A 22,473-nucleotide genomic window follows, 5' to 3' on the forward strand; every position below is an offset into this window, starting at 1 on the left:
ACTGACTAGCAACCTTTGCTTGTTGAGAGTTAGCCATTACTGGAAGAGATGAGAGAGAAGAATACGGTGTTGAGGAATGGTCAGTAGATTCAACATTGAAAAGAAAATGGCACAATGAGTAACACAAGAAAACTTCTTCTATTTCATTATCATGAGCTTCATAAGCTCTGTTGTATATATTAGTGGTGAGGAAGGCACATCCTTCTCTCCTAACAACACATGTGCGCCATGGGATTCAAACATCAGACTGTTGTGCGTGTAGATACGCTTCAGTGATAGTCCTAAGCTATGCAACCATTCTCTACCAAGTACCACATCGGCCCGCTCCATATTCATAACCTGGAAATCCAAGGATGTGGAATAGCCTTGAATTCCCAACGGTCCAGTTTTGACTTAAGTATCCCATACTTCGGCATCATAACCGTTCATGATTGCTACCTTGTAGCGGTGGGAACTCGGAGTTTGGGACAATTCGAGTTTTTTCACTATTCCGTAGTTAATGAAATTGTAAGTGGCACCGTCATCTACCAAGATACGCACCTTGTGCCCTTGAAGAGATCCATGCATACGTATTAACTCCTATGGATCGAAGGTCTACTACCACATGGAAGCTGTGATACAGCATTCATGCACCACCTCGGTGTGTGTTACCTCCACCTTAGAGAAATGTGAGGAAGACTCAAGAGGCAGCAGTTGCACCGTGTGCACTGCTTTCTCCTTGCCTTGAGCAGCAGATTATCCCTTGCGAAAATCCTTTTTGCCATGGCTTTTTCCCAAGCATTGAAAGCATAACTTCTCTTTTTTAGCCTTCTCAAATTCCTCAAAAGAGAGAGGCCCTCAAGACCCCTTCGGCTTTTTAGCTGCTTCGAAATTGGCTACTAGAAATTTCCTTTTATTTTGCTCATGTTGTGTGCGTGTATTACCATGTATATTAGCAGGCATGTGATTATTATGTGATTTCTTTTCATCTGGATCATCATGAATGTGAGCTTTCACTATAGCCTCCTCAAGTGTTTTAGGGTCCTGAGTCTTGACGTGCTTCTTAAGCTCTGGCGTCAGACCACGAATAAACCCACGTACTTAATGAAAGGTGTCTAACCCTTCCAACTTGAGGATAACATCCCGATAGTGAGAGATATATTCAAGCAATGATAGGTGTTGGCACATGGAACACGTGTCCTAAGCCGTCCAATTTCTATCTGCCTCATTCGTGGACAGAGACTCTTTTCTAAACATAGCCTCAAAGGCTGTCCAGCTCTGTGGTATGATATTCTTCTCCTTGAGAGACATCCACCATTTATAGGCTTTGCCTTCCAGAGCCAGACTTGTCTGCAGTGCTCTAACTGCATAAAGTACGTCGTAAGGCAAGAATTCCATCGCACTTGCTTAGAAAAATATTCACTGCATCCTTATTGCGGTCTCTGTCCTCTCCTTTAAAAGTTAATGGCTTTGTATTTTTCAACAAATCGTCCACCTCCTTCGTAGTGAGAGAGTGCAGAGAATCCGGAGATGGACCTTGTCCATGACCAAAAGGGTCTTGCCCCTGATCGGCCACGTGCTCATGCATATGTGTCAATAGGACCCTTGGCCTGCTACTGTATAAATTGTATCATGACAGTGGATAATTTACTGACATTTTCATTTACGGATGCAAAATTCGTTTCCATTACTGATATGCATGCTTGAAGTGCTCGAAATTCTTGGATATTGAGCAATTCATAAGCGTCATCTCCTCCCGTAGCTTCGCGGGTACCCTCCGTGAGAGTATCCAGCCGCGAGCCATCATTGGGAGGATCAGGCGTATTGTGCTCGAAATCAAAATTCATGTTGATATCCAAATCCATGGCGACTGTGCAATGCTAGGATAGGAAAGAAGAATACCTTGATTCCAAAAACAACCTCATAGCCGTAGTATGCACCACCGATGTCGGTAGGTGGCCGGGCTAATGATACCCACAACCGTATGGTCGTCGAAAGTCGCAAATCCGGGAGATCAAGCTTGTTCTGAAATCACCGTGTTCAATTTGCAATACAAACGTGCTGTGTCGAGCTTTCCTTTAAACAAAATTAATGTTCAAGCCTTAAATAGTACCGCTCAAACAACTGTGCAAGTAGAGGTTTGTGGAAAATCACATGACCAATAGTCGCCAAAGCTCTGCAATTTCAACAACGGTTGTCGAATGTGCCAAGATGCGACACCTTGCTGAGGTTGGCAAGTGTTTTCACCTTGCCGGGGTTCCAACCGAAGGCACCTTCCTAAGGAGAGGGATCCTTCTTTAATTTGCCCTAAGGCCAAGGGCCCTTGGGCGCCATTTGTGAAAGAAAAGGGCTCACCACACGCGGCTATGGCGCAGCAGGCAATCAAGGGGGTAAAGTTACACACCCTTTGCAGTGAAGTGCTCCTCGACGTGAGCTATTGTGTTGTATTCTCTTGCTCGCGCGTCAAGCCCCACATCGCATGGTTTGGAGCTGGTCGACACCTCCCCTCGCCTCAAGAGGCCCTGCACACGAGGTCACCCTCCTCGTCTTCATCCCCGCCTGACAAGAGATCACTTCGACGGCTCCCTTTGCATGCACATGCAAAAGCATGAGAGGACCACACCTGCCCTTGTCTAAAATAAGATGCGATACCAATATGATGCCCAGGGGACTACCTTGCCGGATTCACCGCCCAACCTCCCGTATATATAGTCCTTGGCCTAGATCCCGAGTCCACACTGGTAGCCGGCCACTTTGCCCCCCCCCCCCCCCCCCCCCGGGACGTTCTTGGCCTGACAGAGGTAGAGAAGGTAAACGGACCAGTGTGAACTTCTTACTCAACGTGTGCCACAATCATTTAATTCAGCTAATACGGTATCCCAAAAATGAATGACAGTTACCCTATTTTTGGGGGTAGTGTCCCATATTTCATGCACCCTATGAAGGGTATAGGACCATGTATGCTTGAGAGGCGGAAAAAAACTTATCAAAGTGGTGGGGGAGGACCTGTCCCAAGGGAAAGGGGGGGGGGGGGGGGGTTTGTTTTGAGGGGTTGCAGGGGTGCTTTTGAAACGACCATCTTAACACAGTAAACTCGATGACTACCATGAATCCTCTACCATAAGTTTCAGACTTTCAAGATTTGCATTGTTTTGATGTTGACATTCATCATGGACAGGAGAAGCTCTTAACAGAAGCGGCAATTTAGTTTGTTTTTACAAGGAATCAACTGCTTTTGGTGATTTGTTTTGTTTAATGGCAGCCAGCATGCTACTCGTGAATGATGGAGACGACTTTGTCTGCAGTGCTTTTGCTTTCACGCAATATGCAGAGCGAGAAGGTAAGAACACGAAAAGCAGCAGCCGTGTTCAAAAATAGGATGTCAAGCATCCTCTTCAAGCATAGGATAAAGCCTCTCCCCTGTACATAGCATGCAAAGCCTTTTAGAGTCGTCGCCATCCATCAGCTTTATATCAGACAGCTGCAATTAGGCCAATGGCTTCCTCCATAAGCCTCGATTGGAAAAAACCCATTAGGCTAACCAAGAAACCAGCACACACCCATGTCCATATCTATTAAGCCTGTTACCACTCTTTATATTTGTCAAATGGTGTGTACATCCAGGCTCACTTTTTCCAACACAAACACATAATTTGGGCAATCAATCCTTGATAGGAAACAAGCTCCACATCAAAACCTGGCAGACAGAAGGTAATTTGAACAAAGTGTTGCAGAGAGCTGATATCGCAGATAGTGATTGAGAAATTTATAAACATGTAACTTCATGAAGAGACATAAGTTGTGACATTGGTCAGATTTAATGTGCAACGTCATGACATCCCAATAATGAGAGATGTATTGGTTCAATGTGCAATATGAATCCCACTCTGAACTTTATATAGAAATGTAGAAGCGTTCAGAATAGGGGATGTATTGGTTCAATGTGCAATATGAATCCCAATCTGAACTTTATATAGAAATGTAGAAGCGTTCAGAATAGGGTCCTCCGTTCACAACTCCGCCTGTAGAATCCCCCATGTCATACAATATAGCAAAAGAGCAAAAATGAAAAAAATATGAAAAAAAAAAAAACAAGCGAGGGATTATATTCCAAGAAATTACAAGAAAGCATTTATATAGGTTTGCATAGTCCAACAGACAAGCTGTAATTACTATCTACATCCTTGGACTCAGCCCATACATACACGATTCAAAACTAGCGACTAACCGCATTGTTTACAAACCTCCTCCTGGAGAAGGAAAAAGAGATCCACTGGCTTTTGTTGTCCACCTTAGGGGCCTGACAACCTAAGGCTATCTATCATGGGTATTTCTACAGTGTACTTTGTATAAGGTCTAGTGCTTACAATAGCAATCTTTGATATTCCCCCAAAAACAGTCATCAGTCTCAGTATGGAGCAAGAGCTATCCGGTGTTTTCACTGACAAAACAAATTAATAATGTGGCTTCAGAGCTTTAGATTACTCAAACCTTGCAAAGCTGCAGCCTTTGTCGTGTCCAATCCCTGATCCTTTGCTTCTGATGTGCGCGGAGGAGCTGACCGGACAGGTATTGCTTGTCGCACACAGACACTGGGAGCCAAAGATGTGACAGGTTTATATGCAACATCAGTGCTCATATCCTGGTGAGTCTCTTTGGTCCACAACACAGGAGGATACCCAGGAAAAATGTTGTCTGTAGAGCCAATGTCATTAACATCGGTAATTATAAACGTAGAAGCGCCATTTTGAAACCAGTTCTTGTCTTCTGATTGCAGAGGACTGACAGGGAAATAGGTCACTTGAGAGTGGGTTCCATGGTTCACCATTACTCTTTGAACATGTGCAGCTCTCTGCTGCACTCTGCTGCAGGACCCACTTGCCATCATTGGGCTTAATGTTGTTGAGATTGCAGCTATCTTATGGCAAGACTCTTGTAGAGTCCCACCGCTTTCTTGCTCCTCTTGTGCTGCTTTATTAGCCTTCAATTCAATTGAAGGTCCCAGGAAAGATCTTGGCATATTGAGTGTTTCTCGGCCAGGTTGCTCTTCAAAAGGTGTTATTTTGATTCGGGCAGTGGGAGCAGAGCGGCTTTTACTATCAGCCTTTGATTCAATTGACGTCGAGGATAATGAATCTGGCAAACTGACTGCTTCTTGGCCAGGTTGCTCTTCAAGAGGTATTATTGTGATCCGAGACGTAGGAACTGGCCTGCTCAAGGGTGGTGGTTCTTGTCTCCTAAAACCTGTGCTACTTGCCGGTGCAGCATTCATCAAGAAACGGGAAATGGCCATCTGCATATGTTCTTCAGTTCCATGAGATTCTGATGAGGATGATGACGAGGCACTAGCTTGAATCACAACTGCAACATGCAAATGAAAGTAAAGCATTTTAAGTCTATGCAGAGGCAGGCATTAACAAACACTAATTATTTCCACAAAGAAGTAATGTCACCAGTCACTATGTATGGAGACCACACTGAGAATGAAGGGAAAATACGAAAGGCGAACAAGCGAAAAGAACGACAAGAAATGGTTAGCCATGGTGACCGAGGAAAGTAAAAATGAGTAGACAACAAGCTTTAATTACAACGAAATTGCTACTACATAACCTATAAGTAAAATACTTTAGAATCTAATTTGTCTATCGTTCATCTACTGCAAATAACAAGTGTGGTATCCACTTTCTGAATGGCAGTTGGAACAAGAACTCGAGGTCGGACTTCCCCTATTAAAAAACTCTTTCCCCAATCATTTGATAGGAAATAATCTGGCGCCCAAGTGAGAGAACTCCCTTATGATTCCTGCAAGAATCGCCATCAGCCAGATCTAGCGTTTTTCCCAGGCAGGTCGCCCTTATATTTGCAGCGCTGTTCAAGAGAGAGTGGGGGAGTATAGGGAGAGATTGCCATTACACCGAGACAGAGAGAAGAAGAAGAAGAAGATAATTTTTAACGTCTTGGGAAACTATCCCAATGAAAGCATACCAGTCCTACCAAAGAGCAAACAAAGCAAACCAAAGACTAATGGAATTTTATTTTAAGTATCTTACGAGTACCGGCTTGTACTGATTGATGCAATATAAAGAAATACCGAAAGGGGTGCCAAGATTTGGGGCCAATACTCTCTGGGGTGGAATTCTGCCACTCCGTGTCGCATGTCGTCTCTCTCTTTCAGTTAGCTATTACTGAAGTGCTAAAAGTCTGTTCAGTCTGTTCTTTTCTATTGGCACGTGGTGTCCGTCTTGTGACAATGGTATCAGAGCATCAGCCGTGTGCTTTTCTGAAAGCACACCGGTCCTACCAAAAAGCAGACAAAGCAAACCAGAGACTAATGGAATTTTATTTGAAGTATCTTGGGGCCCAAACCCCGGACTTAGTAGAGACTCCCACCCTTCATACATCGCGCATTGGGCGCGCTCCCGTCTTCACCGCTCATCTCTTACAGTGTTAGGTGCAGCGGAATGAATGTTGAACTTTGCTCAAGATGAGTGCTCCGAACTGTGCTCAAGGGTTCCTTTTACTTACGGAAGGAAGAGACTTCCGTTCCTTTAGTGAGAGAGTGCAATGGACACAAACAAAGTGGATGACCACTGTGAATGGAGGTGCTGAGACTAAGAGATAAAGAGAGAAGAGAATACGACACCGGGAAGTTGTCAAACCCTCCTCCAAGGGCCCCACTCTCTATGGCGAGAGCGGTCTACTTATGATTGCACAAATCTCTACAATGCTTGGACTTGCCGACGATGATGAGGACGACGACGATACGGCTGAAATCTGAAAATGCTAATGGCTGAAATCTGCAAATCCTTATCTGCTGAATTCTGACTCTATGTCGATGACGACAGTACAACGCGCTGAAAACGCAGATGCTGAAATCTGCATTTTCCGGGCTGAATCTGCAAACTTCGCGGGATCTGACCGCGCGGCGAGGTTTTGCTGCGGGAAGGTGAGATCTGCGAGGTTCGGGGGTTCTATTGCGGAAACTGACTGCTGAAAACTGGAAACCCCGAGACTAGGGCTGATTCCGTCGCGAAGATCTACAAAAACGCTGAGGTTGATCTGCAAACCAAAAACGCAAGGGCTGAAAATGGGTCTTGCTGCAAACACGTTGTGGATCTACCGGGGCAAACCACTAACGCTAGTGCTGATCTGTCCTGTGCTGATCCGTCCTTTGCTGTCGCCAGGCTGATGCAGATGCAAAAACGCTGGCTGATCTGGGTTCTTGTCCAAAACGCTAGCTCATCTGCAATGATGCAAAAATGCTAGAGAATCTTGGGGTCCTACTGAGAAGTTGCCTGTGAGCAAGTGCTCCTGTTGCCTCTTCTGCCAGAAAGTGCTAGCTCTGGTTTGCTTATATTATCTTAGCAAAATTGCCCTACCTAGTTCCCAACAAAAGTCACTTAATAAATAAGTGAAAAATGTCAAAAATAGGAAAAATAGGTCTTAATGCACTGGGAAAGTTTCCCTGATGGATTATGATGGGAATGCTTATGATCATGCTGTGTGCAACCGGAGGATATGCATCTAATCTAAGTGTCTGGGCATGCACGGTCTGCGAACAGACTCACAAAAGTGTCAGATCACTTCCTAATCTAGGCTGACTCAACTGAACTGAACCCTGGTCATGTTGTAGCTTGTCCACAGACACGTAGGGTTGGATGTGTCACGTGACATCCCCTCCTTTTCAAAGTGAGGTACTGGTACCGAACTGTATGGCGTCGAGAGAGATCGCCAATAACATCCCGAATCCTGGAAAGGACTCTTCGCCGGCCCACTCTGATGTGTGGGTCATGCGATACTCCAACTTCATAAAGGTCTGCAACGCTTGCTTCTTTGGGCCGCGCCGAAAGCGAGACAGTCTTTTGTGGCTCCTTCAATGCTTCAACTTCGTCTATAGTCATGCGTCTACCTTCTTCAAGAATCTCCGAGGCTGAAAATTCCTGAAACCACTTCCAACACAAAAACATGAACATACCTATTTCATGTAAAGTGACTGGAAAAACTCGTGTCTTTTCTAAAGACTGTGCATGCAATGTAGATGAACAAAGAGACGGAATGCCAAACCGTTCACCACACACACACAAACAATGAGATCAAATCTTTCGCTTCTGATCCAAATCAATCAACTATGGCAATTCACAATGTAAATGCCTATGCTTGATGCTCATACTTCTTGTGCTCTTTCTACGAATGCGTCATGCCAAGGAAGAGACATGGAATGTGACTTTCTTGAATGCATACTTTTCAGCTTTTCATGAATAATCCGCATACATCTGTGCTCATTCATGAGTGAAACGTGCTCAACGTACAATATGTCATGCCTAATAAAAGGGATCACATAAAGACGCTGACTAAAATATAGGAAGGTGAGATCTGCGAGGTTCGGGACTTCTACTGCGGAGTCTGACTGCTGAAAACTGAAAACGCTGATGCTTGTGGAGATTCCGTCGCGAAGATCTGCACAAACGCTGAAGGGCCTTGCAGATGCAAAAACGCTAGGGCTGAAAATCCTCCTACTGTTGCATTCGTGATCATTTCCTGTATTTTAGTCAATGTCTTTATGTGATCCCTTTTCCTAGGCATGACATCTTGTACGTTGAGCACGGATGTATGCGGATTATTCATGAAAAGTTGAACAGTATGCATTCAAGGAAGTCACATTCTATGTCTCTTCCTTGGCACAACACAGTCGTAGAAAGAGCACAAGCAAGTATGAGCACCAAGCATGGGCATTTCCGTTGTGAATTGCCACAGTTGATTGATTTAGATCAGCAAGACAAGATTCGATCTCATTGTTTGCGTGTGTGTGGTGAACAGTTTGGCACTCCGCCTATTTGTTCATCTACATTCCATGCACAGTCTTTTAGGAAAATTAGATTTTTTCCATTCACTTTACATGGAATAGGTATGTTCATGGTTTTGTGTTGGAAGTGGTTTCAGGAATTTTCAGCCATGGAGATTCTTGAAAAAGGAAGAAGCATGACTCTATACAAAGTTAAAGCATTGAAGGCGCTACAGAAGACTTTGTGTTGCTTTTGGGGCAGCCCAAAGAAGCAAGCGTTCCAGACCTTTATGGAGTTCAAGTATCGCACGACCCACATATCAGAGCGGGCCGACGAAGAGTCCTTTCCAGGATTTATCCAGACATTGTTGGCGATCTCCCTAGACGCCATACAGTTCGGTACAAGTACCTCACTTTGAAAAGGAGGGGATGTCACGTGCATATCTAACCCTCTGTGTACGTGGACAAGCTACTTCATGACATGGGTTCAGTTCAGTTCACTTAGCTTAGGAAGTGATCTGGCACTTTTGTGAGTCTATTCGTAGACCGTGCATGTCCAGACACTTAAGAGTAGATGCATATCCTCTGGTTGCACACAACATGATCATCAGATTTCCATCAGAACCCATCGAGAGCATTTTTACAGTGCAGACCTATTTTCACTATTTTTGACATTTTTCACTTATTATTTTTAAGTGACTTTTGTTGGAAAGTAGGTAGGGCAATTTTGCTAAGTTTGTATATAAGCAAACTTAGCTCTAGCGCTTTCTGGCAGAAGAGGCAGCAGGAGCACCTTGCTCAACAGGCAACTTCTCAACAAGACCCCCCACATCAGCAAGGCTAGCGTTTTTGCATCTGCAAGGACCTAGCGTTTTCATCCACAGGCAGCCTGGCGTTTTGTGCACAGCACATCACCACCGGCAGCAGCAAGTCAGAACAAGAAGCCTAGCGTTTTGCATTTGCAGGACATCCGGCAACAGTAAGAGGATTTTCAGCCCTAGCGTTTTTGCATCTGCAAGGCCCTTCAACGTTTTTGCAGATCTTCGCGACGGAATCTCCACAAGCACCAGTGTTTTCAGTTTTCAGCAGTCAGTCTCCGCAGTAGAAGTCCCGAACCTCGCAGATCTCACCTTCCCGTAGCAATTCCTCACCGCACAGTCAGATCCAGCGTAGTTTGCAGTTTCAGCCCAAAAAACGCAGATTTCAGCATCTGTGTTTTCAGCGCGTCGCCGTCGCATCGTCGCCATCGACATCGTCACCGACATAGAGTCAGAATTCAGCAGATAAAGATTTGCAGATTTCAGCCCTTAGCAGTTTCAGATTTCAGCCCATCTCATCGTCGTTGACATCGTCAGCAAGTCCAAGCATTGTAGAGATTTGTACAATCATAAGTAGACTGCTCTCGCCATAGAGAGTGGGGCCCTTGGAGGAGGGTTTTACGACGTCTCTGGTGTCATATTCTCTTCTCTCTCTATCTCTTAGTCTCATGCACCTTCACGCACAGTGTCTATTCACTTTGTTTGTGATCACTTGCACTCTCTCATTAAGGAACCGAAGGCTCTCCCTTCCCTAAGAAAAAGGAACCTTGAGCATAGTTCAGAGCACTCATCTTGAGCAAAGTTCGACATTCACTTCCGTTGCACCTTACACGGAATGACCCTCAGAAATTTTTTAGCTAACTTGAGTTGTTTTGCATAATCGCGAACGATTACTCTCTATCAAGAAGGGGAGATGTCACAACTGCCGACGTGTCAAAGCCTTGAAGAATGGAGCCAACTTACAGATGCCGGTCGAGGGGCCTAAACCCTAAGAAGAACAAGTCCTACCAACTTATGGGAGACCCCATCCGATGGGGCCCCAGTGACTTAAAGGAAATAAAATAAAGTAGAACCCACCCACACACACACGTAGCTGATGACGTGGCAGCTGTACAACCTGTCTGGATTTTTCGTTGGCTGATGATGTGGCAGACTGTATGGATTTCCGCGTTTTGCGATGACTGCTGACGTGGCAGTTGTACAGATTTTTGTGATTTACGCTGGCAAAATTTGGGCATTGCTTTGGACCAAAAGCTTTTGAGTTTGACGGCTTTTCATGTAAATTGCTTTTCATAGGCCAAGGGCCTTTAAATATGTGTTAAGGGCTCCTTCTCTGGCACGCTTCCTGGAGAAGGTGCAGAGTTTGAAGTATCGGCTTGTACTAAGTTGATGCAATATAAAGAAATACCGAAAGGGGTGCCAAGGTTTGGGGCCAATACTCTCTGGGGTGGAATTCCGCCACTCCGTGTCGCATGTCATTTCTCTTTCAGTTCAGTTGTTATTGAAGTGCTAAAAGTCTGCTCAGTCTGTTCTTTTCTAATGGCACGTGGTGTCCGTCTTGTGATAGTTATACTATTTTCCTCTTCTTCTTAACACACCCATTAACACACACACACACACACACACACGAGAAGAAGAGAATTTTTAACGTCGTAGGAAACCATCCCGAGAGAGAGAGAGAGAGAGAGAGAGAGAGAGAGAGAGATGAAATGACATATTAACGTCTTCAAAAGGCCAAAATGACCTATGAGACCAAGCTGTTACAACATAGTGAATCTGATACCATGTCCGGATACCAAAAAAAGGATCTAAAACGAAATACATCTACTAGAAGCTGGGATTGTATGGATATGCCAGCTAATACAAAAGGTATAGAAGGTGTGGTACAATGGAAGAGGGGGGGAAAATGGCAAGGATCCATCCTCAAATGTACTCTGGACGCCGAGAAACTATGGCTCGAATCCTCTGTTGTAGTCTCCGTCGATGCTGTGTAGCTCCTCTCCTCACTCACGGTCGTCTAGATTTCTCTAGTTCCAGTGCTCGGTCTATGATAGTGCCAGTAGTCGTAGTGTGAGCGCGGACAGAGCTCTGCAATGGTGGCTGCTCCTCTGGCTGTCCAATATCTAGTGTAGAGAGAGAGAGAGAGAGAGAGAGAGAGAGAGAGAGAGAGAGAGATTGGGTCCTAAATAAAACCAACAGTAAAATGATGAGGTGGGAGTATGTACTCCTCCCCTTTCATAGCAAGGTGGCAGTGATTAATTCCTTAATGATCCCATATATCTCATTTGTCTCTGATTAAATGCGACTCGAAAGAGTTTTTGAAACCCAGCAAACGGTTTTTATGGGAAGATAACACAAAAGGCACGACTCCTTGGCAGTGGGGGAAATGGGAAAGGGTGGCGAGACCCAAGGATTAGATATTGGGATTTTAGACCCAGCAGTCTCATTAACAAATCAAAGAAAGGAATGGACGGTCATGGCTTGGGAAAAGCTGAGTTGTTCTTGCATGGCGGCCCACGACAGGTGTAACAGACTTGGACACTCTAAGTCAAGAATCTACCGCGACAGCACCAAATAACCACTTCAAAACAGTTCACAGTTCACAATTTATTCAACACTCGCCCGGCGGAATTCCGTGCCTAGAGATATTGGCCCCAAAGACTGGCGCCCCTTTCGGTATTTCTTTTTGTATTGATCTGAGTTCAAAGTACAAGAGTGCAGGGAGGCGCTCACACTCGGACTCTACGTCCAGATGCTCTAAGTTGTGAGAGGCCTGCTCACATATTTGAAGATTACAAGGGATGCCAAAAGCAAAGCCCCAAAAGCTGAAAATCAAAAGCTTTGTGGAAAATAAAGCAAAGGCTCTTTCTCTTTTATGCTTTAATAAAATAAAGCAAAAGGCTTTCTCTCTCTCCCAACATGCGTAGCCAAAAAGCATGCTAAAAAGCAAAATTGCCGCAGTTGCAACCTCCGCAAATTCCACCGCGATTTGCGAGCTACCACGTCAGTAGATCTTCCGCATTTCACGGGGCTGCCCTGCTGCACTGATTCTGCTACCCCATTTTTGGGAGTGTGTCTGTGTGTGTTAGGGTTTGCCACATCACAGATTTGTGACATACCCCCCTCTTGAAAGTATTGTAATCGTCCTCGATTACGCCTGCAAAATAGACAAAAACCATAAACTGTCTTAGCAGACACTGACTGTTAGTACCTACGCACTAGGAACACACATCTAGCACATGTACCAATCGACAGTGACATCACAGGACATCACTAGACATCAGAGGACATCACATGACATTCAACATTCATTCGGATCTTAGACCATGATTAATCGGCAATGCAGTTAGCAATCGCATCGAGATCCAGTCAGGACCTCATAGATGCCCGATTGACTAACTCCTATTGCAACCATGTCTATTTGAGATCATTTAGACCAAAATGCTGCAGTCATTTCGTCTATCAGTTCCTACACTTAAAAACAAGTCAAGAACAAATCAATTTCATATTCCGGAATTTCATTTCATAAAGTCATACAACAGAATACTGTCAGCTCTCAATATCCCCGAAGCTCAAAGAGACATCAGTGACTCTAGTATTCTAAAAATCAAGGCATCTGTTGACAGAAGGAGCGGAGTAACTCCCCTCTGAGCATCCCACTGCACCAGATCTGCGGCCAAGCTGAATTCTGGGTTCCATTTGGAATAGACTATGCTAAACCAAAAGCTTCAAGGTAAAGGTTCACAATCTAAGGAGTATCTACTAGGTCCTCCTCCTCCATCCACTTCGCATCCAATGCAAGATAGTTCTTCAATTTAACCAAGAACCGCCTTCTTACTTTACCCTTATTCTTTGTGTCCTTATGTGCCAAAATCTGTTCAAGAACAAGGATCTCCTCGTTTTCCTTCACTTCGGGTTGCTCATCGGGCTCCCCATCATCACGCACATCACCTTTGAAAGGTTTCAAGAGACTCACATGAAATGCATTGTGAATCCTCCAAGTGTCAGGCAGTTTCAGTCGGAAGGAGACATCATTGATCTTTTCAGAGATCTGGAAAGGTCCGTAGTATCGCATACTAAGCTTTGGAAAAAGCCTCTCCTTTCCCTTTTTCTTTCTCAGGCGTGCCTTCTCAAAACGTAAGAGCACCCAATCATCCTCCTTCAATTTCAAATTGCAACGATGGCGATCCGCTTCCTTTTTCTGTCTTTCCTAAGATTTTTACAAAGCCTCGTGGACCTTGGCAAAAGCCGTGTCTAAGTCGCGTGTATACTCATCAACCTCAAAAAATCTTATCTTTTGTACTTAGGAAGGGTGGAACCTTCGCAGCACCTTCAACAATCTCAAATGGCGCCTTCCCCGTCGAAGAGTGTATCGTGTTGTTGTAGGCACATTCCACCAAAGGTAGATACTTTTTCCATTGAGTCTTCTGATCCAAGATATAAGACTTCAATAAATCTAAAACCACTAAATTGGCAATCTCAGATTGCCTGTCAGTCTGCGGGTGAAAAGATGACAAGAACTGCAACCGCGTGCCAATGTTCTCCCAAATTTCCTTCCAAAACAAACTCGTAAATCTGGGGTCCCTGTCAGAGACAATCGTCTCAGGCATGCTATGTAATCTGAAAATATGGGCCACAAACAGTCTCGCTAAGTGATCCGGCTTGACTGTTTGCTTCAATGGAATGAAATGAGTCTGCTTGCTAAATTTGTTAATAACAGTCCAGATACCATCGTGACCACTCTGTGTTCTCGGGAGACTCAAAAATGAAATCCATTGCAATACTTTCCCAGGGGCAGGTGGGTATGGGCAAAGGCTATAACAATCCCTGTGCTTTATGCCTGTCAAACTTAACCTTCTGGCATACCAAGCACCTGCGCACAAACTCGTCCCCATCCTTCTTGAGTCTCGGCCAAAAGAAATATCTCTCTACCCCTTTCATGGCGGTAGCAATGCCGCTGTGACCCGTAAAAGGCGGACAGTGGCATTCGGTCATAGCCTTTTCCCTCAACGTTTGTGTAACGCACAACATGGTTTTCCTCATCAAGTAGCCATCCCGAATGGAATATCCCGCTACTATCTCCCCATCCCGTATCCGTGTGAAAACGTCTGCAAAATCCGGATCTGTCGCAAACTCGTCGACCATATCCTCAAAGCTCCTATGATGTATTGCGGAAATAGCCAAAACCAACGGCTTCCGAGACAAATCATCTGCCACCAAATTCTTTTGTCCCTGAACATGGACGATCTGGAAGTGGAACTGTGACAAGATGTTCGCCCACCGCATCTGCTTTTCTGATAGCTGCTTCTGTGACAAGAAGTAGCGTAAACTCTGATGGTCTGTAAAGACAGTAAAATCCGCTCCGAGTAGGTAGTGCCGCCACTGAGTAAGAGCATGGATAACCGCCAAAAGCTCTTTCTCATAAATCTGTGTTGTCACTTCCGGCCTTGAGAACAATCGGCTCTCGTAAGCAATGACATGGCCTTCTTGCATTAAGACCGCCCCCAGACTACGACCAAAAGCATCACAATATACTTCAAATGACTTCTACAAGTCCGGCAAAGTCAAAACTGGTCCCGTAGTCAATTTCTCTTTCAAAGTCTGAAAGGCAGTCACCTCTGTGGGTCCCCACGAGGAAGGGACTCCTTTCTGTGTCAAGATATGCAAAGGGGAAGCAACCTCTACAAACTTTCGAATGAACCGCCTATAGTACGAACACAATCCCAAGAAGCTTCTAACTTCATGGACATTCTTCAAATCAAGCCAATCACGGATAGTATCTATCTTGGCCCCCTCCATTTGCACTCCTGCTAGACATCACCAAAAACTCAAATAACCCAAGAGTCGTCTGAAAGGCTGTCTTGTAGACGTCTCCAGGCGCAATTCAAATCTGATGATATCCACTCTTCAAATCGATCCTCTTAAAGCACAAGGATCCTTGTAATCTGTCGAGTATATCATCGATCCTAGGAATCGAAAATCTGTTCTTGATGGTGATTTTGTTGAGAGAACTGTACCGAAATATGAGCCCATTCCTGCATTGTGGCTTCGCTGACTATGGAGGGGTTTAACTTGGCAGAGATAGAGTTTACTAGATTGTTTATTTGCGCAGGCTGCAGTTGTGAAACGAATTCATAACCGTTCTCAGCGCTGGGCAATCTGCCTTGTTGGCAGGTTTTTAGTATTTTATCACAATCTTGCCAAGTTTCAAATAAGATTGAACGGCAATCCTCCTCCTTTAGTTGCATAAACTGTGAATGTGAAGACGCTTGAGTTACTATTGAAGAACTACTAGCGCCCATATTCATACAGTATGCTGTTTCAGCAAACCCAAGCCCAATTAGATTTAATAAAATTAAAAAAAGAGCAACAAACAAGAATACCTTTCTCAACGAAAGAAAGGAGAGATATATGGTGAGGTTATTAAAAAGAAAGGAGAGATATATGTTGAGGTTCTTAGAAATCGATGCACATTCTCCAAGATCCGTCTTTCTTCAAAACCAACAACACTAGAGAGCAATACGGTGAAGTACTAGGCTGGACAAGACCCTTTTCCAAGAGGTCTTTCACTTGGTTCATAATCTCTTCGTTCTGTGCTCGGCTCACACGGTAAGGTGGCCGGTTCGGTGGTGTGCTTCCAAGTATCAGATCAAATAGTATAATCTTCACGACGAGAAGGTGGTAACTCGCCTGGTAGGCCCTCTGAGAAGCAATCGGCATCAGAGTGGAGAAAATCTTGCCGTTCTTTATCAAGTTCAGACATATTTGTCCTATCTTCATCATTCAACTCTTTCAAAAAGATCGAGTAAACAAACAGACTGGATTTCATTAACTTGGAAATGGCCGAAGCCGATACAATAGGGAGAGACTGGCCCTTCAGTTTAATGTCAAGTGCAATGGTTCTGCCCTTCTCTGTAGTCAATGTCGCTTTCCTCGCTCGATAGTCGACCACGGCGTTGTTCTAGTGGTACCAGGGAATTCCCAAGAGAAATCACAACCTTCCAAAGGCATTATGTAAAAGTCCTCATGCCCCAAATACCCCTGACAATGCAACCGAAGTTTGCCAATGACAGGTGTAATGGCTACGTCCCTGCCAGGTGCCGCTAGAACAACCTCTGCAAGTGGTCCCATCCGATCGGGAGTGATCTCGAGCCGCATCGCCAATTCCGGTGAAATGAAGTTGGCCTTGTGGCTCCTTTATAAAAGAAGATCAGGGCTTCTTGATCTTTTACTTTGTCCCAAGCTCGGCAAAGTTCTGTACTCTCGTCCACCGTGCTGGGATCAGTACCCACGCAATCTGGAACCAATCATGTTTTCATCTTGCCTTTTCTTCCACGTTCCTCAGCTGCTTTCGAACTCTCAGGCCTTTCGTCGTCCTTGTCATTCTGTTCTTTCTGTCCTTTTTTAGGGCACTTCGCGGAGATATGTCCAGTTTCCCCGCATCCAAAGCACTTCCCTTCCCTGATGAAGCGAGCCCGCTCCTAAGGAGTAAGCTTGGGTCGTGCATCCTTCTTTTCTGGGTTGCTCTTTCTCTTTCTACTTTCATTTGTCGAAGTCTGTTCGGCTCTTTGTGTCATGCTCTCATCGGTGGGGTAGGTCAAACTGCCAGAATGAATGGCAAAACCCCGTTTCGCATGACTCGTCAACTCGGAATGGAAGCTGACTTTTGTTCCAACCAGTGATCTCGGATCTCTGTAGGTAGACCCAAGGTAAACCGCTCAATCTGTTCCTTGAACGAGATCTTCTTAAATGAAGAGGCGGGTAGAAAAGAGCTCCAAAATCTCTCGCAATAAGCGTCCACTGTATCCTTCTTGGTCATCCGAAGATAGTTCCAAGCAGTTCGTATATCGCGTTCATACTCTCGAGCCAGCCAAGAAGAAATAAAAATCCTCTTGAATTTCAACTATTTAACTGGCGCAGTCTTGCTTAATAGAAGCGTGGACCACCAAGTTCGAGCATTCCCCTTAAAGTAAGAGGTAGCTCTCCGAAAAGAGTGCTCTGAGTAACGAGTCACGTGACACATCCAACCCTATGTGTCCGTGGACAAGCTACACCATAGCAGGGTTCCCGTCAGTCCAGTCAGTTTAGATTAGAAGTGATCTGGCACTTTTGTGAGTCTATTCGTAGACCGTGCATGCCCAGTCACTCAGTGTAGATGCATATCCTCTGGTTGCACACCGCATAAGCATAAGCATGTCCATCAAATTCCATCAGAGTCGGTTTGGGGATTTTTCAAGTGACTTTATCCTATTTTTAACATTTTTCACTTATTTATTAAGTGACTTTTGTTGGGAACTAAGTAGGGCAAATTGGGTAAGTTAATATATAAGCAAACCCAAGTTAGCACAATTGGGCAGATGAGCAAGGAGCACAGCAGGCTTTCCAAGCAACAGGTACTCCCTCCCTCTCTCAACAAGAACCTCGTCAAGCATGCCTTGGTGAGACCTCCACCATCAGCCCCAGCGTTTTAGCATCGCTAGCAAGCCTCCATCGTTGGCATTTTCTCCCCCAACAAACCATCGCCAGCAAGCTCTCCATCTTGGCGTTTTTCCCTACCACAGGCAGCCCAACTTCAGCGTTTTACTAACGCTAGCAAACCTGCAAGAGGCAGTGTTTTTCAGCATTGGAAACGCAGCCTAATACCTGCAAACCTTCAGCGTTTTCAGCCTACGACAGCAGCCCTAAAAATGCAGCTTGATCAAGCCAGATCCTCAGCGTTTTTATCACCATATGAGCCTCGACAAAACCAGGGATTTTCAGCCATAAAAACAGCAGCAAACCAGTCATTTTCAGCCCCCCAAAGTGGTCCAGATTCTCAGCCATTACCCCTTTGTGGACAGCAGATAGAAGAGCATCGAATTCAGCCCTGAAGTCATCATCGTAGTCATCGGCATAGTCCCCGTTTGCATCAGTCTATGCATCATCATTGTACACCTTTGTGCAATCAAAAGTAGACCACTCTCGCCGACCAGAGTGGGGCCTTCAGAGGAGGGTTTTACAGCCTCTCGGGTGTCGTATCTCTTTTCTCTCCTCCTCTCAGTCTCATACACTTGCACGCACAATATCCACTCACTTTGTTCGTGATCATAGCACTCTCCATAAGACGGAAGGCTCTCTCCTTCCCTAAGAACTAAAAGGAACCTTGAGCAAATATAGATCACTAACCTTGAGAAAATACAACATTCATTCCGCTGCACCTTACATTGGTATCAGAGCTTTGGAAGTGTTCTGTGTTACTCAAGGAAAGAACCACAAGAACCACAAGAATTTTTTTGCTTGTTGCGGTCGCACGAACCCAAGTGTACTTGGGCGTGTCGATTCCTAATCGTGTTTTGTTGAAGAGTGACAGGAATCCCAAGAAAGAAGGGCTTGTTCAACCTCCCCTTGGGTCTCTTTTCATTCATTGAGAAAGGACCGTGCACTTAACGGCCGGCCAATCAACGTGAGGAGGGAAAAAGCAACCTTGGTGTGAGCGCAAGGCCGCCAAGGGGTGCGCCCGCGGAAAAGAGTAGAACTCGGGTGAAGAGAAGATCCTTCTCCAACGCGATTTGCAAGCAAAAGGAAAACCTCAAGAACCTCAAGACCCTCAAGAACCAAGTTCCTCGTGAACTTAAGAACCAAAGATCATAGTGCATGGTCGTCACCCAAAGCGGAATGGATACTTCGCATTCACGTGATGAGCATGAGAGAGGCGACAAAGAATTCTCCCCACCAGGAGATTTTTCCAACCCTCCCCCTTCGCCATCTACGCCACGATTTGGACCCACGCCTATGGAGGCGATGGTCAAGTCGATGTTGGACATGATGGCACAACAACAAGAAACGAATCCAGTTGCATTGGCACAACTCGCAAGCAAAGCGGAAGAACAAGCAGCTAAGGACCATGAACAAGCAGCTAAGGACCGTGAGCAAGCAGCCAAGGACCGCGAGCGCGACGAAAGAAACGCCAGACTTGCCGCGCAAGAAAAGAAAGAAAAGAACTAAGAAAGGAGGAAGCGGCAGCACGAAGCGCGGCCTTGGAGGCCGAGCGTGAAGCTCAAAGGGAGCTACACACTCAAGAATTGTTTGCCCAAGTACTAGCCTCAAAGACCGAACCACCCAAAGATAGTGGGAGTTCCTCAAGTGGTACAAGCCATGATGCGGATTCCAACAACCCAGTCACCGAAAAGTTGACTTTCAATAAGTATGATGGTAAGATGGATGCTACGGTGATTCATTCTTGGTTGCATCAATTTAATGCTTATTTTGCGACAACTAAGAAAACAGGAAATAGCAAAGTTTTGACGGCAGCTATGTACCTTGCCGGTGATGCCATCAATTGGTACCACGCATGGCAAGAGGCACAGCTAGCCGCGCACCTAGAGGAAGCCGACAAATTCACGCCCCTCTCTTTTAGTTGGGCTGATTTCCAAGACAAGCTCAAGGCGCGGTTTATGCCACCTCAGTACCTCGCACGATTGAAAGAGGATTGGCGCAATCACAAGCAGCATGGTATGCCAGTCATGTCTTTTTCTAACCGTGTTTTGCAGCTAGGCACTCAATTACGCAAATAGGTTTGGGTTAGACGAATACATCAAGTTTGATGTCGAAGTCTTTGACCCCGCGGATCTCAACAAGGCGGTAGCAATCGCTCTCTCCCAAGAGATGAAGCACAACATGGGAAAGCCTAAGGAGAACAAGTCTTCTCAAGGGACCTCTCAGAATTCTCAGAACACACAGAATGGTAAGAACCGTAAGAATGGTAAGAATGGTAATTCTTCTAGCCCTTCTTCCTCTAATTCCTCGGAAAAGAACTCTAACAATGAATCTAAGGGTAAAGCTAAAGCACCTTCAAAACCTAAGCTAACCCCTGATGAAAAACCTTCACAAGGAATTATAGGAAGATACATCACAGCTGAAGAACAAGTGATTTATGCTAAAGAAGATAGATGTTTTCAATGTCACGTCAAGGGTCACATTAAGAAGGCATGTCCTAAGACAGTCCCACCTAAAGAACCAAAGGCACCCACAGCTACCACAAGCACTGTCACAACACAACCTGCAACTTCTCATGACTCTGACACACACATTGATGAATCTCTCATAAAGTGTTATGGTCATGTAAAGGGGCAGCGTTTTATCATATTGTTTGATCCAAGCAGTATGTATGATGTGATTAGTCCCCCTCTTGTTGAGAGAGCCCGAGGTTAGCCAAAAATCTCCTCTCGAAATTTTTGGCTTCGCTCCTGGTATAGACTCTCTCATCACGAAGGAGTGCCTTGATGTGATATTTACTGTTTAACAAGCTTCTTTTTGTAGAAAATTTTTTGTGTCTCCTCTCGCAGGATGTGATATGATTTTGGGCATTGAAAGGGTTTCGTGAACTCAACCCTCTCATTGATTTTGAGGCTAACACTCTCACTTTACATGCCAAAACTGATTCCCCCCTCATCATTCGTGCTGAGGAGGGCTTCATTCTTTGCCTCTCATCTCGCATGTACAGGTAAAGCGTGAATTACGACGAGGAGCAGAAGCGGCATTCATTTATGCTGCTCCAATTTCCCAGAGCATTCAAGCTCCAGGTAAGTATTCGGAGTTGTTTACGAAGTTTAAACATCTCTTTTTGCAGGATGATCTTCCACCTCGTCTCCCACCCGAGCGGCCGGAGGACCATCGCATCGAGCTTATGGAGGGATCACAGCCTGTCAGTAAGGCTCCCTACCGTTTGAACAAGTCACAGGAGGAAGAGTTAGAGCGACAACTCACAGAGTTGGTGGCTAGAGGATTCATACGTCCTAGTGTAACTCCTTTTGTTGCGCCTATTTTGTTTGTTCGCAAGAAGGATGGTTCGTCTCGTTTGTGTGTTGATTACAGGGCATTAAACAAGATGACCGTCAAGAACAAGTTTCCAATGCCTCGCATTGAGTATATCCTCGATAGGCTCAATGGGGCAAAGGTTTTCAGCAAGGTTGATCTAAAAAGTGGATACCATCAGGTATGGGTATTCAAAGGGGACATTTTCAAGACCGCCTTTCGCACCGAGCGAAGGCAATGGGAGTATATTGTTATGCCTTTTGTATTGACAGGAGCCGTGGGTACATTCAATCATCTCATGGTAGGTCGTTTCGGCGATATGGTAGGTGTATGTGTGTTCATCTTTTTAGATAATATTCTCATTTTTTCTGCATCGTGGAAACAACATGAAAGAGATGTTGAAAGGGTACTAACTCGTTTGGATGAGTGTCAATTGTACATTGCAGCAAAGAAGTCTGAATTTTTTCTTACTAAAGTCACTTATCTGAGTTATATCATTTCTGCAGAAGGCGTCAAGCTAGACCCCGCGAAGATGGAACAGGTTCGTAATTGGGATTTGCCCAAAACTGCATATGATGTGCGTTCTTTTCTTGGTTTATGTGAAGCATATAGTTCACACATAGAGAATTTTGCACGCATTGCTGCACCTACGACTGATGTTTTGAAAGGGGTAAAGACTCGCCGTCAACGCGTAGACTTGCCCGAGGCAGCCATTGAGGCTTTCGCAGCTCTCAAGGTTGCGGTGACAGAAGCACCGTGTCTTATCCTTGCCTCTTGAGATGATCCCTTTGAGGTATGGACGGATGCGAGCAATGTCACCATAGGCGTTGTGCTCCAGCAGCATGGTCGCCCAGTAGCTTTCCTTAGCCGGAAGCTCAATAGTGCGGAAAAGAATTATTCAGTTTATGATAAAGAACTGTTGTCTGTCATTCACTCTCTTAAGCATTGGAAGCATTTTTTGTATGGTAGAGAGTTTACAGTGCGCACAGATCATCAAGCCCTCAAGTGGCTCCAATCTATGCCTAGTACACATTGGAGTGATCGCCAAGCACAGTGGTTACAATTTTTTGAGCAATTTGGCGGTTTGATTGAGTATGTGCC

The 22,473-nt window shown here is 45.1% G+C and overlaps 1 protein-coding gene across 2 annotated transcripts in view; it reads right to left on the minus strand.

Moving 5' to 3' along the window:
* Window positions 1-4,222: 4,222 nt before the first annotated feature.
* Window positions 4,223-22,473, minus strand: part of LOC147419501 (uncharacterized) — a 55,821-nt gene continuing 37,570 nt past the window's right edge. For both annotated transcript variants that reach the window (XM_086506177.1, XM_086506178.1), the window contains exon 4: window positions 4,223-5,340. In XM_086506177.1, the coding sequence (XP_086362303.1) occupies window positions 4,448-5,340 (893 nt within the window). In that variant the 3' untranslated portion in view covers window positions 4,223-4,447. The remainder of the gene's footprint in view (window positions 5,341-22,473) is intronic.

This window comes from Adiantum capillus-veneris, chromosome 29 (genome assembly GCF_014529385.1).
Source record: "Adiantum capillus-veneris isolate H3 chromosome 29, ASM1452938v2, whole genome shotgun sequence".
NCBI lineage: Eukaryota > Viridiplantae > Streptophyta > Polypodiopsida > Polypodiales > Pteridaceae > Adiantum > Adiantum capillus-veneris.